General features: G+C 35.0%; 1 protein-coding gene across 1 annotated transcript; it reads left to right on the forward strand.

Annotated features, from left to right (window-relative positions):
• The first annotated feature begins 11,002 nt into the window (after window positions 1-11,002).
• On the forward strand, window positions 11,003-17,850 carry LOC113696249 (squamosa promoter-binding-like protein 17). The gene is made up of 3 exons (XM_027215670.2): window positions 11,003-12,137; window positions 16,772-16,911; window positions 17,037-17,850. Exons 1-3 carry the CDS (start codon window positions 11,734-11,736, stop codon window positions 17,663-17,665), a joined length of 1,173 nt encoding a protein of 390 aa, XP_027071471.1. The 5' UTR covers window positions 11,003-11,733; the 3' UTR covers window positions 17,666-17,850.
• The last annotated feature ends 457 nt before the right edge of the window (window positions 17,851-18,307 follow it).

The following is an 18,307-nucleotide window of genomic DNA, read 5'->3' on the forward strand; positions in this document are numbered from 1 at the left end:
CTTTTTTTATGAAAAAAGGGGGATTCGAGTACTGGTTTTTTATTTCTGTTCGAATATTCCGAGCCTCAAGAGCACAAAGGTGTTGACATTGCTCAAGAAAAAAAAGGTTGGAGAAATAATTAGAGGTAATGAGATTCCCTGGACCATCTCGCTGTGAGAATGGTATCTATCCTTTATTTGTAACTAAAATGGATGTTGAATGGATTCATTCCAGACCAATTTTCCATGATTACAAAAGAGGAAAAAAAAGCAACGATGCCCTCAACAAATTATGTATGCTTGACTGCGAATATAGGTATCATCCATTAAATAAACTAATCCCCCATATCTATTAAGTCAAGAGCAGCTAGAGTAATTAACAAGAAGATTTTGGACCTTTCATTCCACTCACTGCTAATAGAATCTGAGATTGAAATCCGTTTCTTAACGCGCATCAAAATTAACCATTTTTTCTTCTGTAAGTGAAAAATCTTGAATTCAAATCTCCTACTTGTAATCCCCTCTGTCTTCTCATCAAACCCATCCCGTCCCTCCCCTCATCAGAATTAACCAACCTTGAATCATCACCCATCCACACGCATAACTCAGACTTCGGCTTTAGACAGTTTCTACCAGCCAATGCTCCACTTCACTCGGAAATTGGCATTGGGTTTGGCCCTGTTGTCTGGTCAGCCCGAATCATGTACATGTACGAGAGGGAGTGTTTAACATCAGCTTTTATCTCAAAAAAAATGAGTTCCGAATGTAGATAGGATAGCAAAGCAATTAGCATCTGAACCAATCTTTCCCCAGGCTGCAAACGCGGTTCATCATAACTCCTGTGAACTGCTTGGTTCTTGGCAAGGAAGCAGGGGGGTGGGGGCTGCGCTTTTACTGCCTTGATTGTTAGATAGATTTGTTCCTTTAAGGCCCCCCCGACCCCAATAATTGCATGTAGTTTGGTTTACTTTGCAGGTACCACTGCCAGAAAGTCCCGTCCCTTTCAGGATTTGGTATGGGAGTATGGACCAAACTTCTGTATAACAAGCTATATTCAGGAACTGCTGCAACACAAAAGTTGCTGTCAGAAATTTCTGATGGGTCCGTGTTAACCCACATGCGGCCGATCTTGTCACGATGACTCAGAGATACATTGAAATGGTTCAGACTTACTCGTTCCGGCAGAGTTGCAGACTTTGAGTACTGGTTTGGATTTTAGCTTAAAACTTTAAGGCCTTCTGGATGGGTTGATTTTCCTGTCTTTCCCAAAATACTTGGACCATGTAAATTTGTTAAAGCGTGTTCTAACCCCAAGAAACATGCTAATTATTGTTAAAGCATCCATTTTTGAGCTATGAACATCAGAAATTCTGCATTTTAATATTCAGTCTTTAGTGCATGCTAAGGGCTGTATAGATCTGCAAGTACCCCTAATGAAAGAGCATGTATTGAAATGTTCACAATTAGGACTAAGTTTATTAAATGTAAAAAAGAAAAGAAAAAAGACTAACAAATTGAAGAAAGACCAATATCTTGCATAAGGGTTCTTTTAAGAGCACCCGTTAACACACCACCTGATATTCACCTAACTTACTATATATATATACACATAATAATTATTATTATGCTCTCTTACATTTATATACTTTTCATATTTAATCTTATCTACTCTCTTTTATATTTATTTATTTTTTCTAATTAATTTTTTTATTTTTAAAGATATAATACCTAAAATATATCTCAATGAGAGTCTCTGATAGGAGAGGCAGTTAGACAAACAGCTCATAGAATTAGGTAGGCTGCCGCCCTTAAGTATGGTAAGTGCAGTTGCAAGTGACAATTAATCTGGGAGTGAATCTAGAGGAATTTGCCTAGCCACAAATGTATTTTTCATCCTTTTTGTCTTATACATATGTACTGTGACCCGAAGAACGTGGTCCCCAACATAACTGCGTTAAAAACACGTGTATCATCTCTATTCAAGAAAACGAAGGAGCCAAGAATATGTCCTTCAGCATGGTCACAAAATCATTTGGAAAATGAATGGATAGTGCAGAAAAAAACAAATAGGTCTCACCAAATGGGCATTATGAATGGGTCCACCAATTTGTAACTAAGCCCATTTTTAACGCCTTAAGAAAACCAACTCCCGCTGTTCCTTCATTGTTTATCAAAGTACACTCATTAGTACTGCAATTTCTGATAAGAAGAGTGGACTTGGTTCCGATTTAACCGTCACGAGGTTGGGTATACTTTCGTGATCATAAATCATTTACAAATGTTCTTACATATTATCTATCAATATAATTTTTATATCGGCAACTGTTTAGTGATTGATCGAAATCGAATTCATCGATCAATCACTACAAAACTGGCAGCAGAATTCAAGATATATATGAGATAAAAAGATGATTAAAAAATGTGTTGATAATGCAAGCAAATCAATGTGTGTAAATAAAGTGAAATAATTGACAATCTAAACCTTTTCCGTGGGACACTCCAAGTTGACACTCCAAGCTGTACCGGCTTTAACTTCCACACAGCCAGCAGGTAACTCTTTGGATTTTGATTGCCAATTAAGACTATCATGACTACGTTTAACCTACGCTTTGGAAATTCATTACTGAACAAGTTAGAGCTTAATCATGGATTTGATCTCGTATCTATACGCATTAGGGTTTCACAGATCTTACTCATCAAGCTGAAAAAGGAATACACGTTCTTGGAACTGTGAAAGGCATAACTATTTTTTTTAGTAACAAATAGATTATAAATAATTGAGTCACAAATAAATAATTGGAAGTCACATATTCGAAAGGCGCAATAGATTTCGAAGAATCTAAACAAAGACAAAAAGATTGAGTATAGCTTCTTCTCGAAGTAAATAATTGAGTGACCTTTGAATTTCTTGCAATAAAAAAAAAGTATATAGGAGGAGTATTGCTCGATGTAAATAATGGAGTAACCTTTTGAATTTCTTGCAATAAAAAAAGGGCATGTAGGAGTGTTGCTGGTTATTGACAACTTATCTATACAAGACTAAACTTCTAGAACATCTACATCAAAAGTTGGAAGTGACACCCTAAACTCATTTCAACATGCCTTTTAAAAAGGCTAATATAAAATAAATAATACAATATCCACATGTATAAATTTCAAGAGACAAATCTCTTAATATAGTGCATGTCTTTTTCTAGGCCATGCCATAATAAATTGTTGCAATTGTTTGTAATTTGAAGTAATTTTCACCTAACAAAATAGTTTGAGCGGAAGTTTAAGATTTTTGGTTTTGTTGTCAAAGAAGTTATAATAATGTGTAATTACATAGTAAATCGTGTTAATATACTCTTAAACGGTTTGATAGTCAAACTTTCTTCTTCTTATGTACAATGATTTTTGTGTAATAATTTTATATAACAATGTGAAACGTGCAAGGCCACATGCCAACAAGGCCGACAAACAAGTCAATTAAATAAGAAAGAAGGAATGGAAGACATGCATGTCAACTTTAGTTGTCTCAATGTGTACGAATGGATTGTTTCTATGAAAAAGATTATTATATATTTTCGAAATTTACTGTCAGTGTAAATATATCTCGTTAGTAAACAATCTATAAGAATTGATGTAAATCACTTATGGTCAAGTTGTCTCGACATATAATTGTTAGTGTAAAAGTATCGTTAGTAGTAGACGATCTATAAGAACTTTTATAAATTATTTGTGTAATCTCGATGACATGTTATAATTCAAACTGAACTTGCTTAAAATTTGTAATTGCAAAAAAAAAGAGATATATTCTTGTATAACTTTATAATCCCTGTTTGGCACTTGAGTTTTTTATTAAGTTTGTTTGTTACAAGTTTTTTAAAAATTGTAGCTACAGTAACTTCAAAAAACTTCTCAAAATTTTTAAACTATACACTTCAAAATATTCAAAAATTTACACACTTCAAAAATTTTTTTAAAAACTTCTACAGTAAGCTACAGTAAAGTTGTAGACAAACACCCAAAAAATTCACTTGCCAGACGGGTATATTTGGCGAAAGTTTCAAGAGGCAAATGTGTGGTGATCATTTTGACAACAAAAAAAAATAATGTGCGGTGATCATGGAACGTTGCCACGTTCTTTGAGGGGCTTTAATGATCCTTGAAGTCGTGAATTCTACAGTCCTCTCCTCTGCATACCCTTCTTGCCAATTTTATTTAGGAAAAATACTTCTATACTTTTTCGACATTGGTAAATGATAAGCCAGATTCAACATGACACTTGTCCCCTCAAAAAGAAAAACAAAGGAAAACAGAAATCAGCTTGTCCCCTCAAATTAAATGTTCTTACTCGACTGATAATGGCAACAGGGACACTTAATTAATCATTGTTCCTGGTCGGGGAATGGTACTTTCATGGGATAAGCTGCCTAATATTTGCCATGAAAAATTTCACTACTTATAGGCAGTGGTGCTTCATGGCCTGGCTCTGGTTATGTTGACCTGAAAATTATACTTAGTACCTTTTAAATTGATGCAACTGGTAAGTCAACTAACTACTTGAAGCGTTCGGTAGTGTCACTAGCTAAAAAGTAGTTGAAAAAAAATGCGTAATTTAGATCTTATTTGATAATTCAATTCAATACTTAAATTTAATGAATTTACATTTTAACACATTTAAACACGTTTAATAATAAAAAATTAAACATCTGAATTAATTAAGTGGAACTGAATTTTCTAAATAAAACTTATCTAAAAATAAGTGATAAACTATTCACTTATCACATGATGTGACATGCATTCAAACTGTCAGATTTAGTACATGACAATTCGATAAGTTAATGGATTCAAATTTCAATTTTATCAAACGCACTCCTAAATATGGTAGCAACTTAGCCTAAAATATTTGAAGAACTAGCTTAATCTGATATTTTAACTACTAATAACACGCTCCTGGACGAAGAAAAGACTTTACGAGCCTAAATGATAAAACGTACTGAATTAGTGTTTCTCTTTCTTCCATTTCAGTTAATAGAGACAGCTTCTTCACTCTGTTTAAAGATTTGCAAATCGAATCAAAGACTTTTCGCCTAATCTACCATTTCGTATGGCAGCGATGACTAAGACACAAGTATGTGTGAACAACTAAACTTTAATCGTAACTTATTTGTGGAATATTACATGATAATTCTTATGGCAATGGCAACCATGACATAATTTATTTTCCATAACATCTCTTGTCAAATATGAAATTTCAACAACTACTATTTTGGCAATTAGTAATTGAATTTCCACTTCTATCCTTCTTCTTGTTTTCATGCATGTAGTTAACATGTTGAACATTTTAAAACCTCAAATTATGGAAGTTAATTAGAGCTCCTCTAAAAAAACTCTCGTAAATTAGAGACATTGGAATACTGAATTCTTTTGTATCATAACTAGAGTTACAAACGAATCAAACTCGTTAGCTGGCGAGCTTAATTATATATTATTTTTTATTTTTATAATAAAATTACATATATATATTCATAATATTTCATTATTTATTAAAAAAACATTATTTTATTCATTTTTAAAAATAAAATAATTATATTTTTTAAAATATAAAATAATTATTATTTTTTATTTTTTTAAACTCGAGCTCGAAAATTTTGAACTTGTTGAACTCGAGCTCGAGTTTGAGTTTCGTAAAATTAACTTGAGATTCGATTCAATTAAACCAAAACTCGATTTGACTCGACTCTGGTAACTCTAATTTGCAACTCAATCCATTCTCTATAAAACATGCCTAAAACGAAAAGAAAATGATCCTTGCCTTGAAGTCCATTATTGTAATCATCTGAGCATCTGATCAAATAAAGAAAGCCAACCACCAAAGCATGAATATGTATGGTAGAGTCTTTCCGCCGCAGACAAATGTGTCAAAGGAGAACAGTTGCAAGTCGTTGCCATACAAAAACTAACCAGCCTTGTCTGGTGGTTTTTTCATTTAGAAACAAACATTTAATAATGGCGGCGTGCCACAAATCTAGCAATATACCCGAGGAGAAACTTTACTACTACCATTTTGCTTTAACAATTAGTACCAGCATTTCTCTGCTTCCTCAAATTAAAGTTCAAAAATCTTTGGTTGTGTTTGGATTGCATTTTCCGTCATTTTTCATGGAAAAATTACTGTAGAGATTTGATATATGTGAAGAAAAAATATGATAGGGAAATATGATCACGGAAAACGATAATATTTTCCGACGGAAACAAGCAATCCAAGCATGGCCTTTAATTTTCCTAATATGGGAGTTGTGAGAATTTCCCCTTGAAACTTGAACCAACAAACTTTCCTCAACTAATCATTACCAGGTAGCTGCTTCAGCCTTCAGGTACACTTTTTGGTCTAATTTGACTTCCAAAATTTTCCCTTTGGGTTGCAAGTTGCAACTGCAACTTTACACATTTACAAGGGGCAACTTTACACATTTACAAGAGGAATAGCCAGCATCTCCTGTACCGTACAGTACTTGTACAGTTATAACTACGGTGGCCACCCCCAACTGCCTATTTCCGATTAGAATAGAATACTCTGTCTCTGTTGAATAAGCTTATTTGGCACAAAGATGCCCAATAAATGTAATGTTCCCAGGTACAAAATGAATATTTACATGAAGATATAGGGATAATTTCAGAAACCTCCCTTCAAATTTTCAACAATTTCACGGACCTCCAATGAGGTTTACAAAATTACACTAAACTCTTCTAAGATTAAGGTTTTGGTAACAAAAAATAAAAAAAAAGTACTATAAAAAAGGTACTTTGAGAAGAGAGATAACACTTTTATTCGATGAATCGCCTCTATGCTTGTATTGTAAAGGAACGAAAAAGATATTAATAAAAGCGGGGGAAGTTAAATGCAAATAACAAATAATAAAAAAAAGTAGTAACTGACTTTCTTTACAAATATGGACCAATAATAAAAAAAAATTACAAAGGTTATTTTTTTCAGATATTAATATCTTTTAATAAAAGGGAGGGAAGTTATTAATAAAAGATATTAATAAAAGCGAGGGAAGTTATTAATAAAAGATATTAATAAAAGCGAGGGAAGTTAAATACAAATAACAAATAATAAAAAAGTAGTAACTGACTTTCTTTACAAATATGGACCAATAATAAAAAAAAATTACAAAGGTTGTTTTTTTCAGATCTTTTCCATTTTACATATAAAGGTAATAAGAAGCATTAAGATGAATCTCATTTTCATTTGAAGCAGCGAAATTTAAAGTGGAAAAATAGTGAGTTTATATGGATTTTCACAAATTAAGGGTGAAGTATAGGCGCAGAACTATGATCTTTTCAAGCTACAGATGAAATCATGAAATTCACCCCGCATCATTTATCATAAAAAATAAATATTACAAGTGCAATCGCAAAACAACAGTTAATATTTACGCGTCTCTCTAAGAAATTCTCTCTTCTGCTCTCTCTCTCTCCCCCTCTCCATGAGGAGTATGTGTTTTTGCATATTCTTAGATAGAACAAAAGACAGAGAATTTGTGAATCAAGAGCTAGATGTGCAGTGCTACATCGTATTTGTTGAATCTTAAACAACAAACGGTCATTGTTAAAGACATAAGAACATCTAGACTTGTTTTCTTTTTTCCATTTTTTGTCCCCTTTGAAGTTGAAATTTCACATATTGACTAATGGAAATAGACCACAATCTTTAATGGGTCATTTTATAAGCATGGTAGGCTTTTAAAGGATAGAAGCATTTAAAAGTTAAAACATGTACTACTCTGCATGCATTACGTCTAAGTGTACGTATTAGGGATCAAAATCTTTTTCCTTAACGTAGCTGTATCCTTTATTATTTGTTTTATACAAATAGGGCAAATTACAAATGTAAATCAATTTATGAATTTTTGGACAGAAGATTATTTGAATTTTTTTTTTGAAATAATACTCCGGTACTTCTTTATGATGTCATCATTGTGAAATAAAAATATATGATTAAAAAAAGTAAAAAAGTTGACTATAAAAAATGTGTTTATTGATACAATCAATAAAATATGATTCTTCTTTTCGTAGAAAATGGCCAATCTAAACACACTTGTTGTCATCTTTGTCGGATGAAGATTGTCATGGTTTGGCTTTTGTTTTAAAGGAATCGGCTTTGTTTGGATTGTGAATTATTTGTCAAATTATATCTGCTTACATTATCATTACAATTTCCAACGCACCTTTTTATCTTCCCAATTACCTTTTTATCTCACATACATCACATCACAAAAAGTGCTACAGTAAAAATATCTCAAATAATTTACAATCCAAACAAAGCCATAGATGCCGGTGATCGAACTTTGACAAAGTTCAAATTTTTACCTCAAGCATGTGTTCCATGTCTTAACCATGGAGTGGAGGTCCCAAAGGCCAAATCTTGTCAAAATGTAATAATGTCTCGTCTTGTCACTATAATGTCCCAAAGGTCCCACTATTGCTCCCAAGATCTTACCACATCTGACGTTGCAATTCCTCAAAATATGGATCTTCTTATCATCAAAAGAACAATTTATTTAATTGACAAAAAAAAAAAGGAACAATTTATTTACGTCAAAAATATAACATATCTCGAATCTTAAGTATGCGTAAAACCTTCAATCATGTGTCACAATTACTGTTCTTATGCCAATTTAAAATATACTCACACATGTATGATGTATACTTGCGCTTTTTACCATGCGTGTCTAGGATTCCAACAATTACAAACAATTTATGGTGAAGAATCCATAAAAATTAATTGTTTGGAGGGGATTGAAATTTTAAAAATCTGATTGAATTTGTGAGTGAACAACATAGTGAATTACGAGACAGTTGTACATATGCATATTATACGGATTTTTTTTTAAGTATATATGATTAATAGTTCATCGCAAAAATACGAGTTGGGCAAAATACGTATACAAATTCATACATAAATAGCAATGAATACATTTAAAAGTTATAGAACAAAAGTATGAGTTAATTTCTTGTTATTGTGAAAGATTATGTTGCATTACCACCAATTTTTATATTATACGTATTTACATATATTGCACAAGTATGATGATAGCTTTTACTAATTATGATGAACAATTTACAGAAACGAAGTTATTTAGCTAATGCAGATATCTACACAACATTAACATAGATATATTTGGATTGCGAGGTTTGTGGAAAATAATTTTTTAGAATATCCTTCTCGTACGTTCTTTAATTATATTTTTATGGCACATATATTATATATGCTTTATCCGAGAAAGATGGAAATCTGGTGGGAACTAAACACGAACGAAAGCAAACAATCTTTTAAGGATTAATTTTCTATACACTGACAGTTTATACACTTTCACCACACAGGTTTGTTTGGATTGTGTTTTATTTGGAATATTTTTACTGTAGCACTTTTTGTGATGTGATGTGTGTGAGATAAAAAGGTAATTGGGAAGATAAAAAGGTGTATTGGAAATTGTAATGATGATGTAAGCAGATAAAATTGGAGAAATAAAACACAATCCAAACAAATTAAAATTTTGTATATGTGTCATATATCCAAACGTGATAGTGTATACGCCGTCAGTGTATGTAAAATTTACTCATATTTTTATCTTTTTAATCATCTTTTTTTTTTTAATTTCAAATGTGTTACAATCTTCACAGGGTACAGTACTTATTTCAAATAACAATTCAAATAATCTCCTGTCCAAACACACTCATTGTGCTTAAGTGGATTTCTTCCTATACCTATGAATTTAATTGGATTTAGAAAAGTGATATCTAGTGTGTTTGGCTAGCAAATTATTTACACAAATTTATCTGTTTATATCATAAATACATTTTTAATTTCCTTTTTTATCTCATATACATCACATTAAAAAATCATTACCATATTCTTTTAATTATCCCAAATAATCTTCTATTAAAACACACATAGCACTCCACATAAATCTTTAAAAAATAAAGATGCAATTCTAACGAGATCTAGAACTAATGAGTATTTTGGGGCTGTGTTATAGAGACCTCTATATGGAAAAATGGAGAGGAGTGGACGGTGGGAGGAGAGAGTCCGGGGACTAATGAGTATTTTAAAGGGTTAATAACACTTTGCTCCCCAGAAAGTGGAGTAATAACGCTTTGTTCCGCTCAATGAAAATAATATGCACTTTATCCATTTGAAAATATTTTATTCGGTACTTGTGGCAAGTATTTCATTTAAAAAGCAGAAAAGTGGACTATTTAAATATGTTGACAATTCGACTCTTATGTTATTGATAAATAACGTGCTCCCAAGCTATTGAGAAATAACAGTAATTTACAAAGGACATTTATTGAGGAATAGAAGTCATATTTAGCATTAGAAAATTTTTTTTTAAGCAGCACACATTTAGGGATGTTTAGCTCCAAAGATATTGATAAAAAAGGCTCATCTAGTCTTCGTTTGATATTGGATATTGATCAAAGAAATCGATTGATATCCAAACTTTAAAATTTGGTAAAACAGTTTGAGAATAGATATTCAAATTCAATTACTAAATTCAAGATTAAATTTTGATAAAATAGTTTCAGAATGGAATTATCAAATTCCCAATTATAGATTGAATTATTGAATTTTACATATCGATATACATTATGTATATTACCTACTAATACATATATATATATATATATCATGGACTAAACTATTGTATGAATGGTGTTAGAAGTTATAACCTATGCTTTCATTGGATCAATTTGTCTAAAGATAAAATTAAAAGATCATGGTGATAGAATTATCAACATACTTAAGCAATCAAATTTTCTATATTTTCAAATGAAATAAGTACTTATAAAAAAATACTAAATAAAATATTAGTATTGTCTAATGGGTAAAGTGCTTGCTATTATTTTTATTGAGGGGGCAAAGTGTTATTACTCCCACTATTAGGGGGGCAAAGTGTCATTAACCGTGTTTTAAAAACGACAGTTGAGTTAGTGACCCAAAAAGTGGGGCTCGTAAAGCTGCTGAGACTTGGAGAGAGCTCCAACAAAAGGCAGTACTCAGAGAAAAAGCGACACCTCTCAGCTCCCTCTTACCATCATCTCTCAAAACAAAATCGCTTTGCTTTCCCAGTTTGTGAGTTGCCACTCTCACCTCCATTATTTTTTCTTTCCTTGCACTGTGTAGAAGTAGTAGTGGTGGTTGTCTGGCCTCTTCAGCCCTCTTTCTTTCAGTCTTCAGCAGGAAAGAAAAGAAATGTTTGGTGCGTTCAGAGTTTTTTGCACAACTCCCAAGCTGGCCTGATGGCCCTGTCCTGTCATCTGTCTCCTATTCTCTTTACTATACCAACCCTCACCTCCTCCTTCCAACCCTCCCTAGCTAGCTCACTCACTCTCCTTTGTTTCTACTTTCTCCAAACAAACTCCCCAGTTACCAAAATCAACTTTCTAAAACTACTCACTACTTACTGCTACTGAATCCTGAGTCCTTCCCTCATATTCCCACGCTCCCTCTTGAAACTGCCAACAAACACACACTATTCCAGGTACAACTACAGTCGTCGAGGCAAATATTCTTATAAAAAGGAAAACAAAAACGCCTTTTCCACTCTAGTTGCTGTTGGTCTTTACATTTATAGGTACAGGGGTGAAGGTCTAAGAGTACGAGTTTTCTTGATTTGGCCACTCAACAAAACAGACGAGGGGAAAAGGGAAATGACGAGGATGATGTTGAAGTCATGAACTGGGTTCTAGGCTGCAAAAATGGAACTGGCTTCAGGCTCTTCTTCATCATCCCCAAGCTCATCTGATTCCCTTAATGGGTTGAAGTTTGGGAAGAAAATTTACTTTGAGGCTGCTGTTGCTGGAACTGCTGATGGAGCTGGAGGAGGGCAGGCCCGGCAGGGCAGTAAGCCTGGTGGCGGTGTTGATTCTGAGTCCAAGGCATCTGAGTCTGGGAGGCCTCCCCCTGCTCCGGCTAAGAAAGGGAGAAGTGGGGTGGCCCCAGGTGGAGGCCAGCCCCCTAGGTGTCAGGTTGAAGGATGTAAATTAGATCTGAGTGATGCTAAACCTTACTATTCAAGGCATAAAGTTTGTGGTGCTCATTCCAAGTCTCCTACTGTCATTGTTGCTGGCCTCCAGCAGAGGTTTTGCCAGCAGTGTAGCAGGTCAGCTCAGCTTATTTTACCTTTCAAGAACTTTAATTTATGAACTTACTTGTGCGGTACAGTGAGGTAGCATATGAGTTTCAGATAGATTGCTGCTCAATTTGGATATCATGAATGAGTAGAATTTGGTTCCTCGGTTACCAGTTTGCTGAGCTTTTACCTTATGCCGGGTAGGTACAGATAGCTATGTTGAGGTTAATTAGATTGCTTCTCTGGACTGATAGTTGTTTATCTTGTTTAGGCGGGGCAATGGGCTTTAAATAAATCTTGGTGGGCGGTTGTGGTCTGTGTTATTTATTTATTTTTTCTTTCAGGGTGTTTTCTTCTATCCTCCCTCAGAGTACCCCACTCATCCGTTAGTCTGGTCCCCCCAGCCTAGGGAGAAAAATTATTAACGCCTTAAATCTCTGTTTTTCTGCTGAATCACACGAAAACTACCTTGTATTTTGTTTTAGTTGACCATTTTCCTTCTGTGGTCCTTGATGAAACAGAGTTTTGGAAACTGGTTCTGCATTCTTTTTGTCTTGTTCTTTTAGTTGGGTCCATAATCTACTAGCCATCAAAAGTCCTAAGCTGTGATGTTTAGAATGATTTAAATATTAATGCAAGATGTCTGGTCAGTTGGATTTTGCAGATTAGGACTAATTAGATTAATTAATACTTCTATGCTAACAATCATTCCTAATGCATTTCTGAAACCTATTCGATGATATTTTCGAGTTCTCTTATGTTCTAATGAATTTAAGTACTAGTTAATAAGGAGAGTGCAATGGTGCTTTGAGAGATAACCTTGTTTGGATTGCTTGTTTTCGTCCAAAAATATTATCGTTTTCCGTGATCACATTTTCCTATCACCTTTTTCCCTCACATATATCAAATCGCTATAGTAATTTTTCCATGAAAAATGACAGAAAATGCAATCCAAACACAAGTTGAGGGCCGGAAAATAGAGGTGGAGTACGAATATTGGCAGCCAAGGATATATTACTATGGACTTCAAAGTTCATAATTTTGTTTGTGCTGTACGGGTGGTGTGGACCAGAATAAAGTACCTGGACTGATAATTGATTTTCCGGATATCAAATTGCTTGATATAAGTGCTTAATAATTGTATGCTAGGCACTGGTGTTCTTGCTCAAGGACAGGATAAAAGACAAATAGTTCATTGATTATGTGCTTCTCTTCCTCCACTTTGGTCATGGTTGGTTCGCAGCAAGATATTAGAACCTTGGTTTGTTGTTGATTGGATTACTTTATCCTATTAGACTGCTGCTCTATGGTCAAATATAAAGATAAGAACTTTAACAGAATACAAATGATCAGTTCAAAGAGTCAAATTGGTGGCATGATGATCAGTAAACGGCTGTAAGAGACCCTGTCTGCATGTCCAAGCACGCGCTGCTCTTCTCTATGACCTCAGTCTCTGGTTAATGACTGGGGGAGGAGTATACTAGGTTGTAACTGCAAAGACATGGTGGTCTTACAGGACTACTTTATATAGTGATGGACATATAATGAACTATCTTAATTTCTTCAGGTGAATAAATATTGGATGATGTATATGTTGTTCTCAAGTACATTTCATGTTGGTTGATAAAATTGAAAGCCACGTGCTTGTGGAACATATGTTATTGATGGCTCAAAATGCTTTATGTTAAATTGTTGAAAGCTGCTTGGAATTGTATTTATGTGCCATACCTGTGATGCCATGAAGAAGGTTGCTTGCCTAATAATTAGTGCTAACTGTTCCATGAATTTCATCACCAAACATCTACCAAAAGTTAAAGCCATTGATATGGAGCTATGAAACCCCAGAAACATGTAGTACCATGATAAATGCTGTTTCTACTATGAGGCGATCTTAGGAAGAAATGTGGAAGCTGCCTAAAATGAAGAGACCCTCATCAGTTTTTGCTGAATCTCTAGAAACTTGCCTAACTCAATTTGAAACAAATCCAATCTCAATAGTTGTTTCTCTTCTCTCGTTCCCATTAATTGGCTACTCTCTCTTCTCACTTTAAAACCTTATGCCTGTATCCTTAAGTAACTAGAAATTTTAGTGTTAAACATCTTTTGGCTGAACATTTTCATGTCGAATGGACAAATGCAATCCTGACTTTTCTCATATCAACCTCCTTTGTGCTTTGTCATGCAAATAGCGGTACTTGGACAATGGGGACTTAATTGATTGCAGTTTCTTTTCTGGGCTCTTGGATCTTGAGTTGCCTAGATTCATGTAATGTGAAGGCTTTTGTAATCACACACTGCAGATTATGGTGCATGCTCAAACCACATTAAATTTGATGGGTGTTTGTGATGGTCCACCATGATACTTGTGGACATGAGATTTCTTTGATTAAAGATATCTTGTGGTTAGGTTTAGGCATGGAAATAGTCTAAGGTACCTTATTGAGGTTCTCAAGGCCCTGTGACAGCTTACAACGTAGTAAATCAAAAGTAATTGGTTGTTGTTGACTATCTCCACTCAAGAGGATCTGTACAGGTGACTGTATGCCTTTTTAGTAAGATTAATAGCTTTCACCAAGGCCCTACTAAAATTTTTTTTCTGCTTGTAAATGGATGTAAACCACTCAAGGCACACTTAATAGTGGGTTCTAGATAACAAAAGGTGTCCTCTTCCAAAGGGCTTAGTAGCTGTTTGCATATAGGTGACTGTACAATGCCTAATATCAAGATCAATAGCTTTCTTGGGGGGACCTAAATTAAGGTGCCCCTGTACTTTTTTTTTGGTGGAAAGCCCATGATCCAAGCTTTACTTACAAAATAAGATAAAATAAAATTAAAATTGAACTAGAAGATCATAATTGAGTAATTTTGTTATTGTTTTCATGTTTCACACCATGCTGATGCCACTCAAACTAACTTACCCGTTTGTGGAAGTTGATTGTCTCTTTGTTGTTTGTCAGAATTGAGGTGTTCCTATTAAATGTTAAGGTCTAGGCTTTAAAGCTTATCATCCTAAATTCACTTCTTGTCCCTGTGCTTCACAAATCTGAAAGTTAACAGTCACCACTTGTCAAAAGCTAAGTGCCCAGAATATATGAGTGAGTACAACAGGCCCACCACAAGTCTAATTGCTTTCCATATGACAGTAGGTGGAGTGCTTTAAAGCCATTTCACAATGCTTCTTGGAGAGTTTGCTTTCCGAGCTGAACTTTATCTCTACATGATGTGCATGTATGCTTTTTAACACACAGACAAACTTGTTTGATGGTGAGACAAACTCAAGTTCTCTAAGTTGCACTAAGGATCAACTGTTTAATCTTTTCAGTATTCCTATGACCATTATGAGTTTTATCAACCATTGAATGCAATAAACCTTGGCTCATGCTGGCATGTGAAGCAGTCCACTTGTATCTTTCAAACAATTGTGGGACTTAATGAGCTACCCACGAGCTAAATATTTTCTTTACCTGAGTTTCTTAACTTGCTATTATGGTAAAAAACTACTAGAGTATTATCCCTTGGATTCTGCTTGTGGTTTATAGTATTTATAGGGAGTTTTACCTTGTTTTGGTAACCTATGACATTAGTTTTATGAAATTGTGGCCATCCTAGTAACAGTAGAGGAGGGATTAGTGCTTACGGTTTTTGTTCCAGCAGACTTGAAAGGTTGATATTTTCTGTCTAGTTCTTTATCATCTATTTGAAAGCAGCTCATTTTTTCTTAACGTCGAGGAATAGTACAGAGGCCAAAATCAACCAAATTGTGTACAGAAAGCTACTCTAATATATCTTTGACCCAACTCGCCTTTTTGGCCTCCGAAACTATTTTTTAATCCGAAATAGAAGACCCAAATAGTCAGAAGTCTTCAGCCATTTTCCTTTCAATGCATGATGAGCACCATCTTGTCATCCATTTACCTTTAGCCTGTGAACTAAAAGTCCACCATCAGCATTGTACCTCATGTTTAAAGCAATCCTACATTGCAGTTATGCATACATGATACCCTAAAACCAAATCTGGTAATGGTAGCATTAATTCTACATGCTGTGTGTATGGAAAAACAACCAACACAAGAAGCAGCATAAATTCCTTCATCTGTTCTGTGGCTTGTATGTCGTCCATGGTTGCCTATGTATATATCCTTTGTGGAAGTTTATAGTTCATAAATGAGGACAATGTACTAACACTAACTACACATTCTTCGCTTTTAGCTTTTCTACAAAGGACATAGATAATTGATTTAAGTGGGTAACAGTAGAACATGCATGGTGATAGTGGTAGTATTAATATTCAGAGTAGTCTCCAATTGCTTTGAATTTTGTCTCATTCAAAAATGTTGATCACAAAACTTTCACCTTAGAGGGGAACGAGTGAATGAATCAGTGTGTTTCAATGTGTTCTTGCTAATCCATAATTAATTCAGCACTCCTTGGTACTTGTAACCTTGAAAAATTAAAAACAGTTCAGGATTATGAAATGGAGAAAACAATTTAGAGTGAATGTAGAAATCAAATCTGATTGCAATCCAGATTCTAATCTTGAAGCATTAGAAGGCTTCAGGGTTATGTCATGGAGAGAACAAATGAATGTGAATGGAAAAATCAACTCTAATTGCATTCCACAGCTTTTAATGATTCAATAAATTAATAGGAAAGTCTGATTCTAGGTTCCATCAATTGCCTGAATTTGACCAAGGAAAGCGAAGTTGCCGCAGGCGCCTGGCTGGCCATAATGAGCGCAGGAGGAAGCCACCTCCTGGATCGTTGTTGTCAAGTCGCTACGGAAGTTTGTCTTCATCTTTCTTTGGTTAGATTTCTGCTTGTTTTATCTGAACTCGTCTCCATTGTTGCCATTGTACGGTTACCACATACGCTATGTTTTACTCTCCTTGTTGAATGACTTGAACTATTATATAATGCACCTATTGACAGAATCCAGTAGCAGATCTGGAGGGTTTCTGATGGACTTCTCTGCATACCCAGCTCTGAGTGGGAGGGATTCATGGCCAAATGGAAGAGTGTCTGTCCGAGCAACGGGCAATCAACCTACTGGCACTGGAAAATTTCTTCAACATCCATGGCAGGGCAACCCTGAAAATCCTCCATCTGAGCTTCTACTGCACGGTTCAGCAGGTAGGACCACCTATGTGGGTCCTGCTATTTCTTCAGGAGGATGTCTGGCTGGAGTCTCAGACTCCAGTCGTGCTCTCTCTCTTCTGTCAACTCACTCCTGGGGCTCAGGAAACCAATCTTCGAGTCTTGGGGCTAATGGCTTAGCTAATGTGAATGGGACGCCCTGTGGAGTGATTCAAGCATCTGGTTCCCATGGTGAGGCCATCGATCACTTCTCAAGCCCAATGTGGGGGTTCAAGGGTGGTGAAAATAATAGTGGATCGAATGAGATTCCGCCTGAGCTGGGATTAGGTCAACTTTCACAGCCTGCCAGTAGTCAGTATTCTGGGGATCTTGATGCATCTTCGCAGAATGGACGAGAATACCTGGGACTCGAACACTCTCGGGGTTATAATTCTTCCATTCAGCACATGCACTGGTCACTTTGAATGGCTGAGTTCTCGTTGTATGCTTCTGGAGACTTTTATGCTTAACAAATAAATCGATGTGTCAGTTTGTTTCTTCTCAATCGACTAATAACTTGCGTGCTATCTGACAGTAACATTTATCAGTCTCGTTTCTGCATGCTGCCTAAGACTTGGAATGATAATAGCAGTTTGTGTGTTTTTATTTACTGTCTTGTGAATTGTTTGGAATGATGATAGGATTAGATGTGTTTTAATTTAATGTTCTTGAGAATTGTCTTTGACTACCAGAATTCTCTCTCCCCTGAGGGTAAAACAACCAATACAGGGAGTTGGATTGCAGGACCAATTATCAGGGAGTGATATCTTGCTAGTGAATTGTTAAACCCTGGGGGGAGGGAGGGAGGAGAAGAATGGCTAATGTAGCTAAAGTGATATCTCGCTACTGTTGTTCTGCGTATTATTTAAACCTTGCTGGGAATGATTCTGTACCATTTGGACCTAGCGGGTAAATAGTTATTCTTCATTTGCTGTTAGTCTTCAACCCAGTTCTACTAACCAGGTGACCAAGAAAAATTCCAAATTTGACTCCCAAGTTCTTACCATTTCACTTGCAAAGCTTCGAGTTTCCCTTTAAATAAAAATAAAAATAAATAAACATCAGCT

The sequence above is a fragment of the Coffea arabica genome, chromosome 6e (genome assembly GCF_036785885.1).
Source record: "Coffea arabica cultivar ET-39 chromosome 6e, Coffea Arabica ET-39 HiFi, whole genome shotgun sequence".
Classification (NCBI taxonomy): Eukaryota; Viridiplantae; Streptophyta; class Magnoliopsida; order Gentianales; family Rubiaceae; genus Coffea; species Coffea arabica.